The 21815-nt window shown below is 35.0% G+C and overlaps 1 protein-coding gene across 5 annotated transcripts in view; it reads right to left on the reverse strand.

The window, feature by feature from the left end:
* The window catches only part of TRMT11 (tRNA methyltransferase 11 homolog), a 61826-nt gene that overhangs the window by 14569 nt on the left and 25442 nt on the right, over nucleotides 1-21815 (reverse strand). For 2 of the 5 annotated variants that reach the window (XM_032274854.1, XM_032274852.1), the window contains exons 8-12: nucleotides 16446-16526; nucleotides 13496-13660; nucleotides 11734-11806; nucleotides 11488-11619; nucleotides 4508-4628 (exon numbers count right to left, since the gene is read on the reverse strand). In XM_032274854.1, coding sequence (XP_032130745.1) covers nucleotides 4508-4628; nucleotides 11488-11619; nucleotides 11734-11806; nucleotides 13496-13660; nucleotides 16446-16526 — 572 coding nt within the window. Of the gene's footprint in view, nucleotides 1-3831; nucleotides 4019-4507; nucleotides 4629-11487; nucleotides 11620-11733; nucleotides 11807-13495; nucleotides 13661-16445; nucleotides 16527-21815 lie in introns of those variants that run through there. The other 3 variants (XR_004267813.1, XM_032274853.1, XM_032274855.1) reach the window with 3 other exon arrangements.

The raw sequence follows: 21815 nt of genomic DNA on the forward strand, positions 1-21815 counted from the left end.
AAACTGGGATAGTCCCAGGCAACTCTTCATTTCTAAATGGGGAAATTAATAAAGTCAAATGGATAGGAAAGCTTTGTAAACAATAATGCATTATGAAAGTGTTATAATTCACTTGACTTTCAGAATATATCAACAAAGAATAATGAAAAAAACCTGGCCCTTCTTCTCAGGCAACTTCAAAATTTTAATACAGTGGTCAAGAATTTTCTTCTTTACTACTTATGTGCCATAAGCAAGTCTAAAAACTATGGCCAATAGTCTAAGGATTCAACATTTTATAAAATATCAATATTCCTTAGACAATTTTTGTTGCAACTTACATCTACATTTTTAAAAGAGGGAAAAGGAGAATATAACAACATACCAAGTGGGCCAAAAGTTATACTGAAGTTAAACCTAAGAAGCGACAAATCTAAAATGAAGAGACACAGTATACAAAAGTGTAAAAATCTAAAACTGATAGTCTTCTGTTGCCAAAATCCACAATGCTGAACAAGCCCAGGAATAATTTGTTAGACGTGTGTGAGAACTGTTTGACAATTTTATGTCATCACTTGCATTATAAAGGATTGAGATCCTGCTGCAATTATATACACTCCTCTCCACACAAACAAAAGGTAGAAATGAAGTAATTAATTAAAAACCAAACATGATTAATTTAACATGACAAAGTATTTTCGGTCATAGCAAACATCATACTAATAAAAACTCACTAGTTAAATTCAATCTTACATAGGGAAGACCATTTCAAAAAATTACAAGGCTTTTCCTTGTTTTTTTAAATCAATTTGAAAAGAACATAGTAAATGGACAAAAATAAAACCCCCAAAAATTGAGCATTGCCTTTACAGGTTTAAAAATACCAAGGGTAAGTACCCTCACTTATCATTTTAATATAAGACAAAAATTCTCAAAAGCCCATTTTTCTTTGAGTCTCAAAAAATTTGCTTAAAGAAATACTATAAGTCTGGGAAAAAATACCAGACTTTCTTAAACAAATAAAACTCAGCAGAACGCAAGTATAAAAATTAGTTCACCATGGATCTTAATCTTTAATTTGTCAATTAAAATAGAATGGCTGATTTATTATGTGGCTGCATGAATTATTCAAGAGTCTCCACATCTTCCTTCTCCTAATTCTTTGGAATACTATTTATGTATGCCACACAATGAAGAATATTAATGTCATTTACTTTACTTTCTAATATCATGACTTAAAACTGCAAAATCTACAGGTAATTACTGTTTTTTACATATATTACTCATGTGCCTGGCACATAAATGTTAGTTACTATTATATTACTAACTCAAATGATTCCATTAAATGCTATTATTTCTAAGAGCTGTAACATTACCATCTGAATTATCAAAATGCCTAACTTCATTTAAAATACTAAAAGACAAATGTTTATATGAGAATAAGTGACTAGAAGAGGAAAAAAAGCATCCTCTAACATACAACAGACGCCTCTTATTCGATGTGATGGATATTGGCAATGGTCAGTGTAACGGAATGACTTGTGTTCTACCCTAAAATTCCTATGTTGAGGCCCTCTCAATATGACTGTATTTGGAGACGGGGCCTTTAAGGAGGTAATTATGAGTAAATGCAGTTATAAAGGTGGGGCCTTAAGCCAAGAGAACTGTCATTTTTTTTTTTTTAGACTGAGTCTTGCACTGTTGCCTGGTCTAGAGTACAACACATGATCTTGGCTCACTGCAACCTCTGCCCCCTCAGGTTCAAGCAATTCTCCTGTCTCAGCTTCCTGAATAGTTAGCATTACAGGTGCCCACCACCATGCCCAACTAATTTTTTGTAGTTTTAGTAAAGACGGGGTTTCACTACGTTGGCCAGGCTGGTCTCGAACTCCAGACCTGGTGATCTGCCCACCTCTGCCTCCCAAAGTACTAGGAGCGAGAACCATCATTCTTTTAAGAAGAGGAAGACAGACAAATGAGGCTGGAGGATGGCTTGAGCCCAGGAGTCTGAGGTTACAGTGAGGTATAATAATGCCACTGTATTCTCACCTGGGTGGCGAAGTAAGGCACTGCCTAAATCTAAAACTAAAAGAGACGAAGAGACACCAGAAGTGCAGATGCACAAAGGAAAGGCCCTGTGAGGACAGCAAGAGAGTGGAAACCTACAAGAAACCAAGTCTGCTGACACCTTAATCTTGAATTTTTAGCCTCCATAACTGTGAGAAAAAAAATTTCTGTTAAGTTGCCCAGTCTGTGGTATTTGGTTATGGCAGCCCAAGCACACTAATACAGTTAGTTAATTGGTAAAAGTAAATAAAAGCAGGAATAAATTAAAATGCTTTGTAAACACATTAAACTTATTTTAACTTAAAAAACCAATATTCATTTGTATATACTCATACAGAATCAAGACCTATAAAGAATTCTAGTTTGGGCTTCTATAAAATGATGCAAGAACTTACAAAGCAATCTGGGTGCAAAAACCAAGATTGCAATTACTTTTTTTCCAACCCATTCTCAATTCAAGAGTCTTTTTTAAGGAACTCACTTTGTTCTTTCTAAAGCATTCAACTTAGTTTTTATAGAAATTATAACTTTATTCTTACATAAATATTTCACTAGTCTAACTAGTATTTAAGTAGATTACATAATTACCATAACAAATATAACTGGCATAAACAGCTCTGAGAACACCACAAGAGCATCTTGTTAAACGGATAATTCAGCTGATAGATGCAGAAGTACTGTATATAAATATAGTAGAGATCAAGCAACTAACCAGCTGAAAGTATTCAACATACAACATATTATTGCATCAGGCAGTGTGTTTTAAAGAAAGAATGGCCAGTATTGGTTAATCAACAGAGTTTGAAATGGATGTTAGATAAGAGGGCTTCTACTGTATATCCAAATAAATGTTAGTCATTTTAAATTTTCATTCTGGAGGGCTGTAATGATGCCAAACAATTTGGAAACCATTTGTAGAATTTCTGAATCTGCAATGTTTTAAATGTTTAATGACAAATCATCATCTTTGAAACAGAATCTGATTTCCAAAAACAATTTTAAATAATTAGTCCGGTATAAAATATGAGCAGCAAAGACCAATAAAATCTTTGAAGAAAAGCAAGGTGTTACTATAAAGCAAAATAACTGATTAATATAAAAATACTTTTTAGAGACAAATCTAAAATGTAAGCTTCAAGAGCATGCTGAAAAATTATGACAGAAATAGATGAGTACAAAGATTCCACTCCAAGGATGTAATCTGAATATAAATTTCTAGTATTTTTGTTTTAAAAATGACTGCCATACATTTTCATTTTAATTACACCACATATACCTATACATCCATGTTTATATGTATGTACACATATAACCATATATATTCATATATATATATGTAGTAGACACCAATCAACTACTAATATAGATGTATAGGTTAGCTTTCTTAAAAGCCCTGACACTGGAGCCTGATTACAGATGACAGTTTGTGTCACACTGAAAATTCTGAACATTATTCAGTAATAAAAAAAGATTTTGCATAAGATGGTGAGTTCAGTGTTTTAAGAAGATTCACTTAACATATAAACTAGAGGTATGAAGGAGATCATTTAGGAGACTGAACTTAAGCCAGGTGTATGGTAATAAGGGTCTAAATTAGAGATAGCAAATGGAAATAAAAAGGACAAAAACAATGATATAAAATAATATATGCAAAAGGCACTGTGCAAATATTAGTTTTCATTACTATGAAATAATCCATAAGATGGGAACTATATAAAAACAAATCAAACGCAGACTAGAGATGGGTGTGAAATCTTCAGACACTACCACCTTTCTTCTGCTTACCCTAAAGGTCCAAAGCAAAAATGGGGGTCTTCCAAGTTTCCAGTGAATTTGAGAGAGATTTGGTTGTCAGTCGACAGAAGAACAGCCCAAAGAGTTTTTGTAGATTTAATTAAGCTCCATTATGAGGCACTATTCATGTCAATTCTGGTCTGGGTATGAAATAACAGATGTTTCATTCCTTCTTAAGCTTAAATAAATTTTGTATACAAGAGAGAGAGAAAGAGAAAGAGAGACAGAATGTGTTGGACCCTAACAAACTGGGGACATTTACTTTCTCTCTTTTATAAAGCAACATATTCTCTTCATTACAGTCTGAAATCAAGTAGGTTCTGCTTTAGGAGAAAAATGGTAAGTAGGACATTGCTAATTCAATAACAGTTGTTTAAGAATGCTGTTTTATAACTGAGTTAGCAATAAGGATGTCAAATACAGCCTGAGAAGTGAGGGTCAACGTTTATTTGTACTCTACTCAATGTCTATGTCTATATCCAACTCCTACCCTTCAATCCTAACCAGATGCCACAAATCTCTTCACCTTCTGCCTCTTGCTAAATTCATCTGTAATTTTTTAAATATTAAGGACTAACATTTCCAAACTCAATCACAGGAAAACTATTTAGAAACAACTACTTTTGATTCTTTCAGAATTTATGCCAAAAATACTAAACCAATTTACCTCAAATTTCTTCACCTTTTCCATTGTGATCAAGCGCCTTGATGTGTGACTGGAAAGCTTCTGCTCGCAGTTGCTAATGAGTTTCAGGCAGGGGTGCCAAGGCACCATCTCTTCAGTGTATCTGCAGAAAGAGCAGCTGACTGTTAGGAACACTCACGTGTGTGGCCCACAAAGAATCATGAGTATCACCAAGTGTGGTGTGGGATGCCCTTCACTACATGCTCTTTTTCCCCACATATGCTAACTGTCCATATGATCCATAAACTACCTACAAATAAAGTATCTTAATTTTATCATATCTCAAAAATGCAATTTAATTTTTTACCTATAGAATAAGAGAGAAATATTTTAAGTACGTTTTGTTGAAGAATGCCAAACATTCAAACTGCAAAAGTACAAGATGATTCCACCCTACAGAATTCCGTAAGAAAAGATGGACAAAAATACACTCAAAAACATCCCTTGACATTCATGAAGGGTTGATTCATCCATAGATTTTTATAAATTCCCAAAGTATAAAATCCACTACAGCATATACTTTACTCTAAATGAAATACTTCTGTAAAATTTTAATAACATCTCGAGACCTCTATTAAGTTTGTAAATATAGAACTACAGTTATTTGTAAAATTATTCAAATAAACTACAACTAAAATAGACACTACAGGTTACATCAACCCACTGCTCATATGAACCAAAAAATAAAATGAAAACTATGCCAGTGAGTGGTAGAGACTGCTGCTGTACAGCACATGTCCTACATGGATGGAGATAATGACAATGTCTAGAAAGCAGGATGGTCAAGGGCAGGAGTTCAGAATCTGGCATCTGACAGGTTGTTAGCATCAATTTTGGCAAAAGAAATAGATAACAGAGGTGGGGAAATAGCTACGGAACAGAATGTGAAAGAACAGCAAGGGAGGGGACTCACTAGGCATGGGTACTTTTAAGAACACTGTGTTGCCAGTATTTATTTTTCCTTTGCAATTTTTTATGCTCTTTTGGATGATGCCTGAACACATTTATTAAACAGGTAATCTTAAAGGTCTGATCCAAAATAGGAAAAGTGCTGATTAGCTTTCATGTAAAGGACCACAATCTCAGCTACCTGTTTTAATGCATCAATACTGTTCTCATCACCACTCTTTCATGAACTTTTCCAGGTCCCACTGACCTTCAACGAGTTATCCCTATTACCTAAACCATATGCTCAAACCCATCATCACCACTTCCCAAGCATCACTCATAATGCACTTCAGTGGAAAGAATTTATTCTCAGTGGAAAGAACTATCTTGAAGTCATTCTCTGACTTCTTCCTAAAGCTTTCCAACAAGTAATGAGCACTTCAGATTTCACCTCATCTAGTAATTCCTTAATGCTCACTGCATAGCCAGAAATGTCGTACTTCTTATAACACTGACATCAAATTTTGAATCTTTATGCAACGCATTTATGACATGAAAGGATACATTTTTTTTTTCTTTTTCAGAAACAAGGTCTTGCTCTGTTGCCCAGGCTGGAGTGCAATAGAAAGAATATATTCTACACCATAGTTGAGACTAAAATAAAAAGTGTTAATGGAGAGAAGATATAGCCTTGACCTTAAGCTTACAAACTGTAGGATATATAGATGCTGGAAACTGTGTGTGTCAAACTAAGTAATATACTCTTTTATAAAGGAAAAAAATCTTTTACTTCCTGGTAGACTGACTTTAAGTATTTTTATTAAAATGTCACTTAAATAAGTACGAGCATAAATTAGATACAAACTCTTTATGTTTATACCCTAACTATAAAACCCTGAAAGTAAATTTATAAATCAAATCCCAGAGTACAAAACCAATACAATTTTAATTAACATCTATGACATGAGCAATGCTAAACTGCTGAACTAAGCTGCTGCATTTGGTTTAAGAGCAGAAAACCATGTTTACATGTTTTATATTATCTTTTTTGACTGAATCTTAACTCATTTTTAGCCATTGATCTATTAATTAATATAATCTATTATATTAATGAGCCAATCAATTTAACAATATGCTCCCCAAGTACCATACTAAAAAGATTAAAAATAGCTGTTAAAACATTCTTCGGCTGGGCGCAGTGGTTCTTGCCTGCAAGTCTAGCACTTTGGGAAGCCAAGGTGGGTGGATCACCTGGGGTCAGGAGTTCGAGACCAGCCTGGCCAACATGGTGAAACCCCATCTCTGCTAAAAATACAAAATTAGCCAGACATGGTAGCGCATGCCTGTAATCCCAGCTACTTGGGAGGCTTAGGCAAGAGTCGCTTGAACCTAAAAGGCGGAGGTTGTAGTGAGCCAAGATGGTGCCATTGTACTCCAGCCTGGGCAACAAGAGCAAAACTCTGCCTCAAAAAAAAGAAAAAAAATCTTCACTGTATATTTACCAATATATTTCATTCCAAAGGACTGTTGGCAAATGGATAAGTAGAAGGCATAAATCTGTATTTTGCCTGGACTATTATGACAGTACCAAATCCTATCTTAACTCCCTGTTTTTATTAACATCCCCCTACAATCCAAGTTATGTATTTAAAAACTAAGTCATCCTTAATAGGCAAATCCACAGAGACTGACAAGTGGTCGCCAGAGGTAGGGGATGGTAATTGCTAATGCCTATGCGGTTCTTCTGGGGTGGGGCTGGGGGGAGTATGAGGAAAATGTTCTGGAATTACCAAGTGGTAATGATCACACAACTTTGTGGATAAACTAAAAACCATGAAGCTGTATACATTAACACGGTGAATTTCATGGTATACAAATTCTATTTCAATTTTAAAAAATAATAATTGTGTACATAGGCCCTTAGATTTTCCACAAATCAGTTTTGACTGTCACTTATTTTCCTGTGAATCGTCATGCTTCAACTACTTTCCAAATGTCACTAGAATTTCAGCTCCCATTTGAGAAACAGATTTTGCATTGATTAAACGTTTACTGAAAACAGCTTAAGAAATCACTTTTTCCTCTTTCCTAAGAGATGAAAAACACGTTCTCTTCACTGATTATAGCCACCACAAAGTTCATCTTAACTATGATCAAAATTTAACTCCAAGTCCTACTTTGGGGCACATTATTAGCTTCTTTCCCACCCTTTAAAAAATTTTTAATTGATGAATTGTATATATTTGGGGGGTACAATGTGATATTTTAATATAAGTATGTCATCATGTTATCACTAACACTAGCAGTTAGATTTCTATAAAGGTCATCTTTTATAAAGAAACGCTGTTTCCAATCACTTCAAGAGCTATCTATATACAATGAAATTAGGTAGAGCTAAATGGATATGTGGAGCCTGGGCAAACAGCTATACTCACTCAGTAGCACACTGACTCCTATGACATCAAACACACATGGACTGTATGTGTACACATTGGACTGATGCCCTGTACACATGATTGTAACACAGATAATCTGGGTCACTTCCAAGTAGTCAAAATTGTAAATAATAAACTCACAAATATCAACAGTCTACAGAAACGGTATGTGTTAAGTCTCTATAAGTGGTAAAAACAAGCTACTATGAGAGCGCAGAGGAAGGACTGATTAATTCTGCTGAGACGTATCTGAGATGGTGTCACAGAAGTGCTGACAATTAAGCCAGGCCTTGAAAAATGACTAGAATTTTACCAACTGAGGAAAGAAGAAAGGGCATCTCAAACAATGGAAACAGAGCAAATAAAGGTGAAAAGACATAAAATGCACAGAGTATCCTGATGCTGGCAAAAGTCTGATATACTGGAGTAGGAAAGAGTCTAAACTAGAAGGAAAAAAAACAGCACAAGTTTCTGAGTAGCAGTTTCTTTACTGCAATTTAAATTGTCAAACAGTGAGAAAATTCTTTTCAATTGTTAGCTCTTATAATTTTCCATATATAACTAAGCTTTTAGACAGTATTTTGCTTTCATGTCTTATACTTTTCAATAGATCCTGGGTTAAAATAATACCTGGACTTGGTTATAATGTAGCTTGGATCATACAACAGGATTTGGCTGAGAGTAAATTAATTCAATAACAGAACTAATAGCCTACATTCACTACACCAAAAATACAGAAGTCTTAAAATTAAACTATGCTAAGGTACAATTGTAAATTGAATTCCTTTTTACTCCTGGTCCAATATAAAGCTACATTTTCAATATAACATAATTAAATGAATTCTAAACTGTTTTATTCAGAACATTATTTCAAACTTTTACAGATGACTTTAGACTCAAATTCATCCTGATACTGTGTTATTTTCAAAACAGTAAAGAATTTTCGAAAGAGTAAAGATCTTGGATATGAAAACAGTTCATTTTTTCTTGCATAAACTCAAGACAAATTTAGTTCACTATTAATAATAAGATCACTTTAGGCTTAAAGAGAAAAGACAATTGAGGTCTAATAATGAACATCAGGGGATCTGAAAATAACTCTCTCCAGGGGCCAAAAACTGAGGGAAATAAATGCCACTGTAGTCTTTCCACGTGTTAGCCAATAACAAAGAAATCCATTCGTTGATAAAACATCTAAGACAAAAAAAGAAAAAATTGGTAAAACATGTCTCCCTTTTCTATTTCTAAAATATCAGTTGGGTTATATGTTTGGAAATTTTCCTTTGTCTAAAATTACTAAAATAGAGAAGTCATTGCAGAAATATCCAGTGGCCACTTTTTAAAGTCTTTAGAAATATATTCAGTTTAAAGAGCCTCCAATATTACTTTTTATAAAGGAATAAAAGAACTCCAAAATAAATTCTTAAACACATATGATTTCAAGTATGATTAAACAATAAACTACAAAACAATCAACAGTCAGATATGCTAAAAAGGAAGGAATTCCTAAAAAACTATTGAGGATATTTTCGAAAGGACAGAAGAGCCAGCTCAAAAAACTCCCGCTGGTCAAATCTGGGACAATTTGAGCAACATAATACTACTACTGATGAATTACAGCCCAATAAATAATATAGGAATCCATGACTCCATGACTCCATACCACTATAAATTAATGAAATAAATGGGGCAGAAAGAAAAGCTCTTTCTTATAGAATACCAACTTCCAAATGCAGAAGAAATGATGGAACAGAAGAATCATTTGGCAACCACCACAGCAGTGGCTGTCAACAATGGAATCATCAATCTGAGTAGTGATCTGATGAAAAACAAGATATTAGTGTAATCTTGTTATATTTTCCCATAAATATAAATCAAAGAGAAAATGATGATTCAGAGAAGAGAAATCTGACAGAAAAGAGCATGACCAGACAATCAAAGTTAACATTACAAGGAGGAGTGGCTTTGTGTGCCCTATGATGTGCTGAAAAGATCATGTCTGTGATATTCTTACCAAGAAAGCATTACCTTAGTCTGGGTATAGAGGAAATATCAGATGGCCCCTGGTTGAAGATCAACCTTCAGAATATAAGCCATGTCCTCGACAAAACTGCCAAGGACACAAAAGATATGGAAAGACAGAAAATATTCCGGACCGGGCTGGGCGCGGTGGCTCACGCCTGTAATCCCAGCACTTTGGGAGGCCGAGGCGGGTGGATCACGAGGTCAAGAGATCAAGACCATCCTGGTCAACATGGTGAAACCTCGTCTCTACTAAAAATACAAACAATTAGCTGGGCATGGTGGCACGTGCCTGTAGTCCCGGCTACTCGGGAGGCTGAGGCAGGAGAATTGCCTGAACCCAGGAGGCGGAGGTTGCGGTGGGCCGATATCGCACCATTGCACTCCAGCCTGGGTAACAAGAGCGAAACTCCGTCTCAAAAAAAAAAAAAAAAAAAATATTCCGGACCGAAGAAGACCAAAAAAGATAAGATAGATGACTACGGCACATTTTCCTACACGGATTGCAATTGGTAAAATCTGAATGGGGTCTATGACCTGGATGGTAACACTGTTATCAATGCTAACATCCAGACTTGGAGGGCTGAGCATGGTTAGATAGGAATGTTCTTGTTTCTAAAAAATACAATGATGTATATAGGGGTTAGAGGGCACCAAACCAACAATTTCTCAATTTCAAAAAGATTAGTGATAATTGGTATGTGCAGGAGTGGGCGAGAGGTAGATTTATGTTAATATTGGGAAAATCTGGATAAGGGTAGCGATGGGGGTTTCCTGTATCATATTTGAAACGTCTATAAGTTTGAAAATTATTTCACAATAATTTTTTTTTTAGCCCTGCAACTTGAATTAAAACAAAAAGTAAGTAGCTCGTTGCTGGAATTCAGTTTGTCTAAGGCAGGAACCATTTTTGCAAAGACATGAACAAATATACTCTTATCTGAAAATATTAATAAAACCTCACCTATCATTTCATGTACTAAATATACGAGATCAGGCAGGATGTTGAAATAAGTGAATATAGCACTGGGAATAAGGAAACAAAGCTCGCTGGATTTTAATTTTAGATAGGTCATTTCACTCCTTAAGTTTCCTCATTTCTAAAAGAGGTCAAATGAGATTATCATTAGCAACAAAACAAACTCGGTGTTAAGGGATCTGGGTACAAATGTATTATTCTCTCTTGTCGGCTGATAATGATATGCATAACTAAAGTTAGGCCATGGTAATGGATTGCTTGAGCATGGAAGTTTAAAACCAACCCAGGCAACATAGTGAGACTCCATCACTACAAAAAATTTTAAAAATTAGCTGAGCGTGGTGACCCATGCCTGTAGTCCCAGCTACTCAGGAGGCTGAGGTGGGAGGATCACTTGAACCTGGGAGGTCAAGGCTGCAGTGAGTCATGGCCGCACCACTGCACTCCAGCCTGGGCGATAGAGCAGGACCTGGTCTCAAAAAAACAAACAAATAAAAAGACTATTTTATACACATTTGAAGGCAAATAAAGGCTATTACAAATTTAATATAAAGATGCCCCGAATGCTAGAAGAGAGAAAGAAAAAATTATACTAGATATGCAAACATTGTAAGAAAAATAAAATTAAGATTACATACTCTGGCGTATACACCGGTAACCAATAGACGAGTCTTCCACCTAACACGAGGGTCTCAGCTGCGAAGTTTAATAGGTCAAGAAACATATCACTCAGATGATAACTTAAGGAAACAGGAACATGGCTTTCTGGACTACACAAAACAAAATTTCAAAATCAGTGAAACATTTTAAGACTGCTAAGTTAACTACAGAAGCAACATGCTTCTTCTTAAAGTAGTAACACAACATGTTTAAATTTCACTTACCATTTTTCTATCCCCTTTGGTATTTCCTTCTGTGAACCTGTTCTTCTTGTAGATTCTCTGATACCATATGGAGCTAGACAGAAAACAAAGGTAACACAGAGAGTCAAAAGTCACCAAATCACTGATGAAGGGCAAACAGACATGTTGCCTTCAAATGTGGCACGCTAAGAAGGACACAACACCACGAATGCACAATTCCAACTGAAAATGTACAACATAATGACTTGGGGGAGGAGCAACTGTCTTCTTAAAACATGTTGATGTTATAAAAGTTATTGAGAAAGGCTGCAGAAGTGTTACAAATTGAAGGAGGCTTCAAAGATATCATTACTAAATACAACACCTGACTCTAGAGTAGATCCTGTCCTAGAGGGAAAATATATGCCATAAAAGATACTACTGAGTCAATTGACAAAATTGAATGGCAAACTGCAGATGAAATTATTTTATCAATTTACTGAAATTGATAACTATTTTTGCTAAGAGACTGTCTATAGTCTCAGGAAATACACACTGACGTATGGAAGTAAAAGGCCACAATATATGCCGCTTGCTCTCAAATTGATCAGGAAAAAAATATATATATATGTATTTTATATAAGTAAACAGAGTGAAAGAGCAAATAATAAAGCAAACTGTTAATTTTTTTAAAAATCACCAAATTTTCATAAAGTATATTCACCACTGAAACCATAATGCCTTGATAATTTCTCATTTGTACATTCGAAAATATCTAAGTTAGCAAAGAACTAAAGACAGCTGAGATAGAAGGGTCGACTTTGGCACTATTTACAGATTGACTGTCAAATACTATAGAAAAGGCAGACCGTTTCCTAGATAGGCTGCCTAAAAAGCTCACGACCTCATGAAGCATGGGAAAATAAATTTTCACACACATTTCTGAAGCTCAGTGGGTTCACAGACCCAGTGGTTCCATAGAACCCTAAATTTCTTGTAATGCTAGAAAGGCGATGCCAGTGAAAACAGGCACTACAAAAACACAAATACTTATACATAGAGAAATGTGTGATATCGGAAACTCTTTTCTTCAAAATTTGACACCATAATTGCAAATGACATTTGAGCTCCAGCTGGTATAATAACCACCAATTATATTCAATACAAAAACAAATATTAAGTATATGCCTCAAAAAAATAAGCTGAAAGAAAAAAACGGGTGACAAGTTAATATAAAAGGACGTAAAAGTGGATGGCAAGTCAATACATTTGTTTAGAAAACAAAAACAGTAAACCTTTAACAACATTATTTAAGTTTTTTTGCTTTTGTTTTTGTTTTTTTTTTGAGACAGAATCTCACCCTGTCCCCCAGGCTGGAGGGCAGTGGCACAGTCTCCACTCACTGCAACCTCTGCCTCCTGGCTTCAAGCGATTCTCCTGCCTCAGCCTCCTGAGTAGCTCAGATTACAGGCACTCACCACCATGCCCAGCTAATTTTTTGTATTTTTAGTAGAGACGGGGTTTCACCATGCTGGCCAGGCTGGTCTCAAACTCCTGACCTTGTGATCCGCCTGCCTCAGCCTCCCAAAGTGCTGGGATTACAGGCATGAGCCACCACGCCGAGCCCGTATTTAAGTTTGGAATCCATGCTATACCTTCATAACGAGATGAGGAAGCTGGGGGTGGATGGGAGAAATACTGACAAGCTGGCATTTTGTGCATGTGCTCGTAAATTTTGTACTTTAAATGTAAATGATTTTACAAAACTAGTCCTACTCCTATTTTTGTATAAAAATAAACTTACGATCAGTAATGATTGCATCAAAATATGTGTCCTTTCTCCAGGAAGGTTTAGATGCATCTGAAACCAGGACATCAAGGTAATACTTTTCTAAACCATATTGACGAAGATTGGCCCTAATGTTTTCATCTGGTCCTCTCCATTTCTGGTTTTTCCTACTAGCCTTTCCTGGAAGGGAAGAAAAAGGAAGAGAGAATGTATTAAACAGTGTATTCTTATTTCCTGTCATTTAGCTAAAAGTAACGTTTTAGCTCATTGAAACCTACATTTATTCAAAATTGGCTTTCATTTAAAATCTTAATTTTATGTATACAAGTATATATTTCAATTTCAACATAACAGTAAAATGTACTGATGTCTAATTTATCTTGTTCTGTCACCTTTCAAGTAAAACTGCCTTAAAACACTCATTCGATAGCTTCAAGTATGATAGAGTTGAAGAGAATATGGCTCCTTCCTTCCTGCAGTAAACAGTCCTGTGTAGAGATAGTGATGAATCAGATAAATGAAACAGAAATGAAGAGGCCTAACTTGGGAAATGCAGCAGTTGTGACCATGGAGAAGGGAGGCAAATGGAGACATTGCTAACTAATGAAAAGTTAAAGTGGCCATGGATGGAAGACTGAAGAAGCTCATAAGTTCCTTATTTAGGGGACATGATAGTTTAGGATGATGACACCAGTGATTAACATCAGAGAAACCAGGAAGAAAAACAAGCTTAAGAAAAAAGATGGGATTCATTTGAGATGTATCAATATTGATGTACCTTGAGTTACCTGGAGAACATTCAGAAAGCGATATGCAGTGGAGACACGCAGCAGGTAGTTAAAGGCCAGAAGATACATACTTGCGAGTTATCAGTAATATAATCTTCAACTGACTCTTAAGACTGAATAACATTTTTTTGTTAACTTAGGAGGTAGTTACCTATTTGCTCTATAATTATTCTTATAAAATCAAAAAAAGAATGACATGACTCGGAAAAACATGCAATATGACAGGAGAAGTGGTCAAAGATAGGTAAACACCTGGAAAAAATAATATATAAACAGAAATCAAAGAAAATTGCAGGGCCTCAAGTAGACTGAGAAGAAACAAAGAAGTAGAAGTACCACCTGCCGAGACCACTGTCAAGGAAACCACGAGTGGCTGTATGAAGGTCAACATTGTCAAATGCTATAAATCTGTGGTCTTAGTATGTGTTTTCAGCAGAATGACAGGCACAGAAGCTGGAAAATAATGGGAAGAAGAGAGAGTGAAAGACAAAGAAGAGGAGACAGCAAGTTAATACCAGTTTTTCAAGAAGTATTTTGGCAAATGGAAGAGGAAAACAAAGGGGTAGCTAGAAAGCCTCTAAAGATTTGCTAAAAAAAAAGAAAAAAAACATGTTTTATACTTTTAAAATAGGAGAAACTTGATAATATTTCAGGATAAAGTAAGAGATCAGAACCATAGGAAACAGACAGCATACCTAATAGTATCTTGGATCAGCTCTAAGGAAACTCTGCCTCAATCAGAATTCTACCCCAGTAGAATGAAGGTTACCACATAAGTTTCCAAATATAACTTTAATAAATAAAAATTCAAGTAAATTATACGAGACAATTTCCTCAAAGAAAATATACTGCTTCTACTAAAAGCAAACTGGACTAATTCCTAGTACTTTTTCTTTTTGAGACAGAATCTCACTCTGTTGCCCAGGTTGGAGTGCAATGATCTCAGCTCACTGCAACCTCCGCCTCCTGGGTTCAAGCAATCCTCCTGCCTCAGGAGGCCTCAGCCTCCCGAGTAGCTGGGATTACAGGTACCTGTCACCACGCCCAGCTAATTTTTATATTTTTAGTAGAGACGGGGTTTCACCATGTTAGTCAGGCTGGTCTCAAACTCCCGATCTCCGGTGATCCACCCACCCTGGCCTCCCAAAGTGCTGAGATTACAGGCGCGAGCCACCGTACCTAGCCTAATTCTTAGTACTTTTTAAAACAGATTTCAGATAAAGAATATCCTTTTCTTGCTAGCCCATTTATGTACACCTAATAAATGATAACTCATTTTCCTAATAAAAGTCACCAAATTCTTTACAGTCAAGGTAAGGAAAGACAGGTCATCAGTACAAGATATCAAATTACTTTAGCAAAAGAAAATAAAGTATAATAAATGCTCACCAAAGGAAAAGATTATTACAAGGGCTGATCCCAGTTACTATAATGGAATACCAACATAAACACAAATAATCTCGAAATTATCAAGAAAATCACATTTTTAATACCACTAAGCTGTAAGGAAATATTTTTTCAGTTTGATTCAATTCCATCCAATCACACATCATCATTATTGAAGCTTCTAGAGTTTAAAGTATTTTCCATAATTACCTGAAAAGTAAAGCAGATGACTGTTTCCAGTACCCTCAGTTTAAGGCAGAATCTTTAAAGTTACTTTAAAGATTATCCAATGACAATCTTATAAAATACCCATTGAAATCTTACAAAAACAAGTAAAATTACATCACGATTTTATATCTGAAGATTAAAATAATGTCATATAAAACTACAGTTGACCCTTGAGCAACATGGCGGGTAAGGGATGCCAACTCCTCACACAGTCAAAAATTCACATATAACTTTTGACTCCCCCAAAAACTTAACTACTAATAGCCTAGTGTTATACTTACTTTATTTGGGAAAAATAGATTTACTACTCATTAAGTGGAAGTAGATCATCATAAAGGTCTTCATCCTCATCATCTTCATGTTGAGTAGGCTGAGGAGGAAGAGGAAGAGGAGGGATTGATCTTGTTGTTTCAGGAGTGGCAGAGATGGAAATAGAATCTGAGTATAAGTGGGCCTGTGCAATTCAAACCTGTGTTGTTCCAGGGTCAACTGTATTTTACTTTTTTAAAGGCATATTTGGTACAACAGCAAAGACTACAATACTGTCTATAATCTCTACTCACCCAAGCCATGAACTGTGTTGTAGTCTATGTCTGTCCCGTATACATATGCCCCAAAATGAGCAGATGCTATCAGGAGGCCACCTGAAAAATCACACAGATCGGTCGGTAAGTCCCAAACTCCTGTGTATTCCTATTTAACTTCATCCAGTCTTAGAAACTAGCTGCAGGCAGAGTATCCTGGAATGACACTGGTCATAACATATTTAATCAACCTCAGGACTAAAAAAACAAAACCCTAAGCTATATTCACTAAACTGACTACAAAGTAGAGTAATTAATGTATACCCTGGCATCATTAGTTTCATAATGCACTACTGATGGAAAATTATATTTTTGGGGGTCAAAATAATGTATATTTAGACATTTTCATCTTATTTTGAGAGCTCTACACAAAAGCATTTTGCTCCTTTCTTAAAAATGAGCATATAAGGCTATTTACACAAAGAGCTGGAAATAAATATAATAAATTCTGACAACTGGGCTTGAGCCCCACTGAAGTCAGAGTTTCAGACGAATAAAGAGGACATAATTAATATGTAAGACATTAGTTCTTACAGAAATTAAAAGGTTAGGATATATTTTATTTTTTGTAAGAATTAACTATTTTAATATACAGTTACTCCTGTAACCAATCAAGTAATTATCTCTTATTTTAAATTATAAATGTGAATTTCTGAACAACAATTACCAAACATGCACAAAATAATTAATAAACAGTTTTTATTAGTGCTGTGACCAAAGTAAGAACCATTGTCCCAATACAATCTGACTAGACAAAGTAATGTGACAGATGTGACCAGCTGACACATGAAGAAAAATCTTAATAAAGGTTAAAATAAAAATGAAACTCTTTAAAATAAAAGATAATGGTATTTTTAAATTAAAAAATTGTACAAAATTAAACTTTTAATAATTGTACTTTTAATTAACTTAACTTTTATATATATATATGTATTTTTTTTTTAATTGTTCTTTAAGTTCTGGGATACATGTGCAGATTATGCAGGATTGTTGCATAGGTACACACATGGCAATGTGGTTTGCAATTCACTTTTTAAAATCATTCAAATTAAAATGCTTTTAGTGCTTGGGCAAGTTTTAATTAGCTTTACTCTAGGAAGGTCTGCTAGTCAAGCTGAAATCACAAATATATTCTTAGACTACAAAATATGCACAGACTTGGACAAGGGGAAAAAACTAGGGCTCTTTCCTTTACATCCTTTTGAGGTGTAATCTTTAAAACTAAGATGGGTAGTGCCTCTGGAGGATCAAGATTCATAAATTAATGGTGTTCCTTCCATAGCTATTTAAAACATAGTCTGATAGCATGGACTTAAAAATACTTTGTTCATGAAAATTATAACTGACTAGTTCCTATGGGAATCCATGAAGAAGAGACATGAAAGACTAAAAGTACAGCAGAAACCAAAACCTAGGTCTTCTCATACTAACTGCAAAAAGCATTCATGTGAGAGGGAAGGTTAAAAAGTCCTCGTAATTCTTACTCTGGAAATGGAACACTCCATATTTAGGAAAGGCAGCATACGTGATGACTTGGAATACTCACAAAGTCACTTCACCCAAATTACAAGGAAGTACTACAATTCTGCCAATTAAGGCAGATACTCACCTAGAAGAACTAGTTGTCAAGGGGAACAGAAAAGCTTTCCTGCGCTTCCTTAAACAGAACCTTATCCATTTGGTTAGAGTGAGTTTTGAGAAGACCCAATTTACAAGTACACTGCTGAAAGGAGATGAATAATCTGTTAGACTATATCTGATAGTTAACTTCGTGCCTTTTAAGCTTTTTTAAAAATTAAATCATAATAAATTAGCTTCTCTGAACTGGTCACTGGCTAATCACTGGTAGTCATCTAGTTGTTCTTTTGATGAAATTGAAGGGCTTTTTACATTTAGTTATGCCTCAGTTGGAGTTTTTGGGGGGGGCTTTTTGGTGGAAAAAGGGGTACTAAAAAGGAGAGCGAAGTGTCAAGGAGGCAAGTAACGTGATTCACCCATTTCTTTTTATGTTTCAAAAAGTAAAAATATTGCCTATGTGATGTACACTAGCAACTCAGTGTTTCAATTTCTCATTACTGAAATTGTAAGTACTTTAAGGTTAGGGTAATATCTTACAGACAAAAGAATACAATAAGAATTGGAATTTATTCTAAGATGTAAAAAATTATTCATGATTTTCATCTTTAGAGAACTAAGTGGAAAGCTTTGCAAATATGGAAAAATGAGACTGGGCTTTGGTTTTGCTGAGAGGAAAAAAAGAAAGAAAAATGGCAATATTATTGCATCTATTTTATCTTTCTCAAAAAAAAGAATTCTACTTAAACAAATTAAATTAGCAGGCTGAGCAAAAGAATACTGCTAGACAATGGGATTTCTAGACAAACCATGATATTCCAGGAAGAGGGGACTACAAAGGGTAGTAGGGAAAAAATGGGAAACAGAATATTACACAAACCTACAGAGATCCATTACCTCACTCTCCTTTCTCTTTTTCTCCCCATTTTCTCTTCCTAGAACCAGGATAGTCAGTTTCCTAACACCTGGTTCCTGTGTCCACTATTTTGCAATGATAAAACTTCAAAAGGAGCTACACTACTTTCCTTACACCTATTAGTCAACTGAAGGTAGACACGGCCAACAAGTATACATTAGTCTCCCGAGTGAACTGTCATTACTGGAGGAGCTGACTCACTTGACAGAGAAGATGAGAGGGAATCAGAGCTATGGCTGCAGAGCTCTGTGCTACCTAAAGCGACTGGCATATACTTGTACATATTATTTTAATTATAAACAAAGAATTAGACATTTATAATTTTACATTTCAACGTCCTTGTCTGCTGCTATCCCCTGCCAACAGTTGCAAATTATTAGTATCTTTGAAATCAGCCAAAAAGAATACTAAAAAATGAGTTTATGGTCAAATTCTTCGTCATCACCATTTAATATTAGCTACATCTAACACTGTTAACCAAAAAGGCATCTAAAATCTTATCAAAATAATAATTGATAAGTAATAATGATAAGCATTACAGTTCACTGTCTACCATTTGTCAGGCAACTTTCTAGATACTACATATGCATATTGCCTCACTTAATCCTCACAATATATTAGTATTACCACTTTACAAATGAAAGAATTGAAACCCAGACAAGTTAAGAATCTTGCCCAAAGTCACATACTAATTGGTAAAAAGATTTAAACTTTGCTCTATTTTCTTTATATTATACTACCTCCTTCGGGATTAGCACCAATTGATGTAAATACATATTCACTCACCAATTAGATAAACAAAAGCAAAGTATGTTAGTAAACAAATTATATTAAATTAAGTGAAGCTACCTACTCTGTTAATAAGAATGTTACATATGCCATTCACAAGTCTTGTACTGTATCACAGACAGGGCTGTGCCATTAATAGGTATTCAGTAAATTCATGCTGATCATTCCTTTAGTCAAACTCACAACAGAATAGTAGCAATTCCTAACAACTGAGAGCTGACACAATGCTATGTCTCTTCCCCTTTGGGAAAGTGGAGGCAAATACACACAATTTTAAAAAATCTTACTAAAATGAAAACCAATGCATTTATTAAAATAGAAAGAAAAATGTGTTTCTGCCACTCATAATGTCATTCTAAACAGTAACAAACAGTCTAAAAGAAAAAAGGAAAGGTATTTAGGCAGGAAAAAGCTGTATTTCTCTTTCAGCCTCCTAGAACCTTTCTACTCTACTCTATATCCCTGAGAAAAATCACAAACCATGAGTAGTAAGTGGGCAATGCATTTGGGAAACTACATACATTTCAATTTTGTACCTTTAAGAAGGGGATTAGACATGCATTTTTTAAAAAAAACTATTTAAAAAGGCAACCAAAAGAAAAAATATCAACAAATATTTTGTGAAAACTATGGCCATGGAGGAGGGCACAGAGCTACATATTTCTCCAATCCTTCAGAAGGTACTATCCATCAATGAGGCAAAAGGCCCAAGAGAGGACAAACTGCTTAAGACCTGTATCTATTCACAATTACTGGATATTATATTTCAAAACAAAAGCACCAAAAATTGACTGACGTCCTAAAGCTATATTTAAACTACAAACACAAATTAATAAAATGTGTTTTAGCAGCACCTTTGCAAAGATCCTCCTCTCACTTTCCATTAATTGTCTTATATGAATAGTCAGATGATCCAAATATACCACCCACTGTGAAAAGCTGCCCTAAAGGAAACAGAAACAGGTCTCCTTGCCCCTCAACACACTACAAATGGTCCACATATTGACAGCCGTGAAGATAATTTCAAAATATACCTAACCTCATCTATTCAACAAAAAATATTATCCATATTGGCAATCATATTTTTAAATCTGTGGTCTAGTCTATGTGTATGTATATATATTAATCATTTTGTTCGTGTATATAGCTAAAAGAATTCTTCTCAATTGACAGAAAAAGCTTTTAAAACCCAAGATTAGGAACAAAAGCTTTAGCATTTGGAAAAAGATAAATTAGATCCATTTTTCACATCATAGAACAATCTCCAAATGAACTAGAGATCTAAAAAGAAAAAGTGTAAAACTATGAAAGTACTAGAAGAAAACACTAATGAATTCCTCTATAACTTGAGTGTGGGGAAAACTTTTGCATGGCAAAAATCAATTAGTAGCAAAGTCAAAAGATAAATGACAAGCTAAGGTAAAATACTTGCACATACATCACAGAAAAAGAGGTACGAGGGGGCTGTAGCCCAAACTTACAAAGGAACTTGAAAAATGAGGGGGAAGAGACCAAAAATGCTATCGAAAAATGGGCAAAAGACATAAAAGACAATTCAAAAAAAAGTCATAACGGCCCTTATAAAAAGTTGTTATACTTCATTCATAACCACAGAAATACAAATTAACACTGCACTGAGATACCATGTTTCACCCAACAGAACAGGCAAAACTTCAAAAGCTTGAAAATATACTCTGCTGGTGAGACTGTGGAAAAACAGGGACTCTCCTACAATTGTTGGTAGGAATCCAAAATAGTATAATGGAGACAAATTTGGCAATATCTAATGAAATTGCATATGAATATACTCTTCAACACAGAAATCCTACTTGTAGGAATTTACCCTAGGACAGGGGGTTCCAATCTTTTAGCTTCCCTGGATCACACTGGAAGAAGAATTATCTTGAGCCATACATAAAATATATTAACACTAATGATAGCTGATGAGATTTTTTTAAAAATTACAGAAATTCTCATAATGTTTTAAGAAACTTTACAAATTTGTGTTGGGCCGAATTCAAAGCCATCTGGGCTGCATGTGGTCCACAGGCTGCGGGTTGGACGAGCTT

The sequence above is a fragment of the Sapajus apella genome, unplaced genomic scaffold (assembly GCF_009761245.1).
Source record: "Sapajus apella isolate SASKATOON/1434 unplaced genomic scaffold, GSC_monkey_1.0 scaffold6, whole genome shotgun sequence".
Classification (NCBI taxonomy): domain Eukaryota; kingdom Metazoa; phylum Chordata; class Mammalia; order Primates; family Cebidae; genus Sapajus; species Sapajus apella.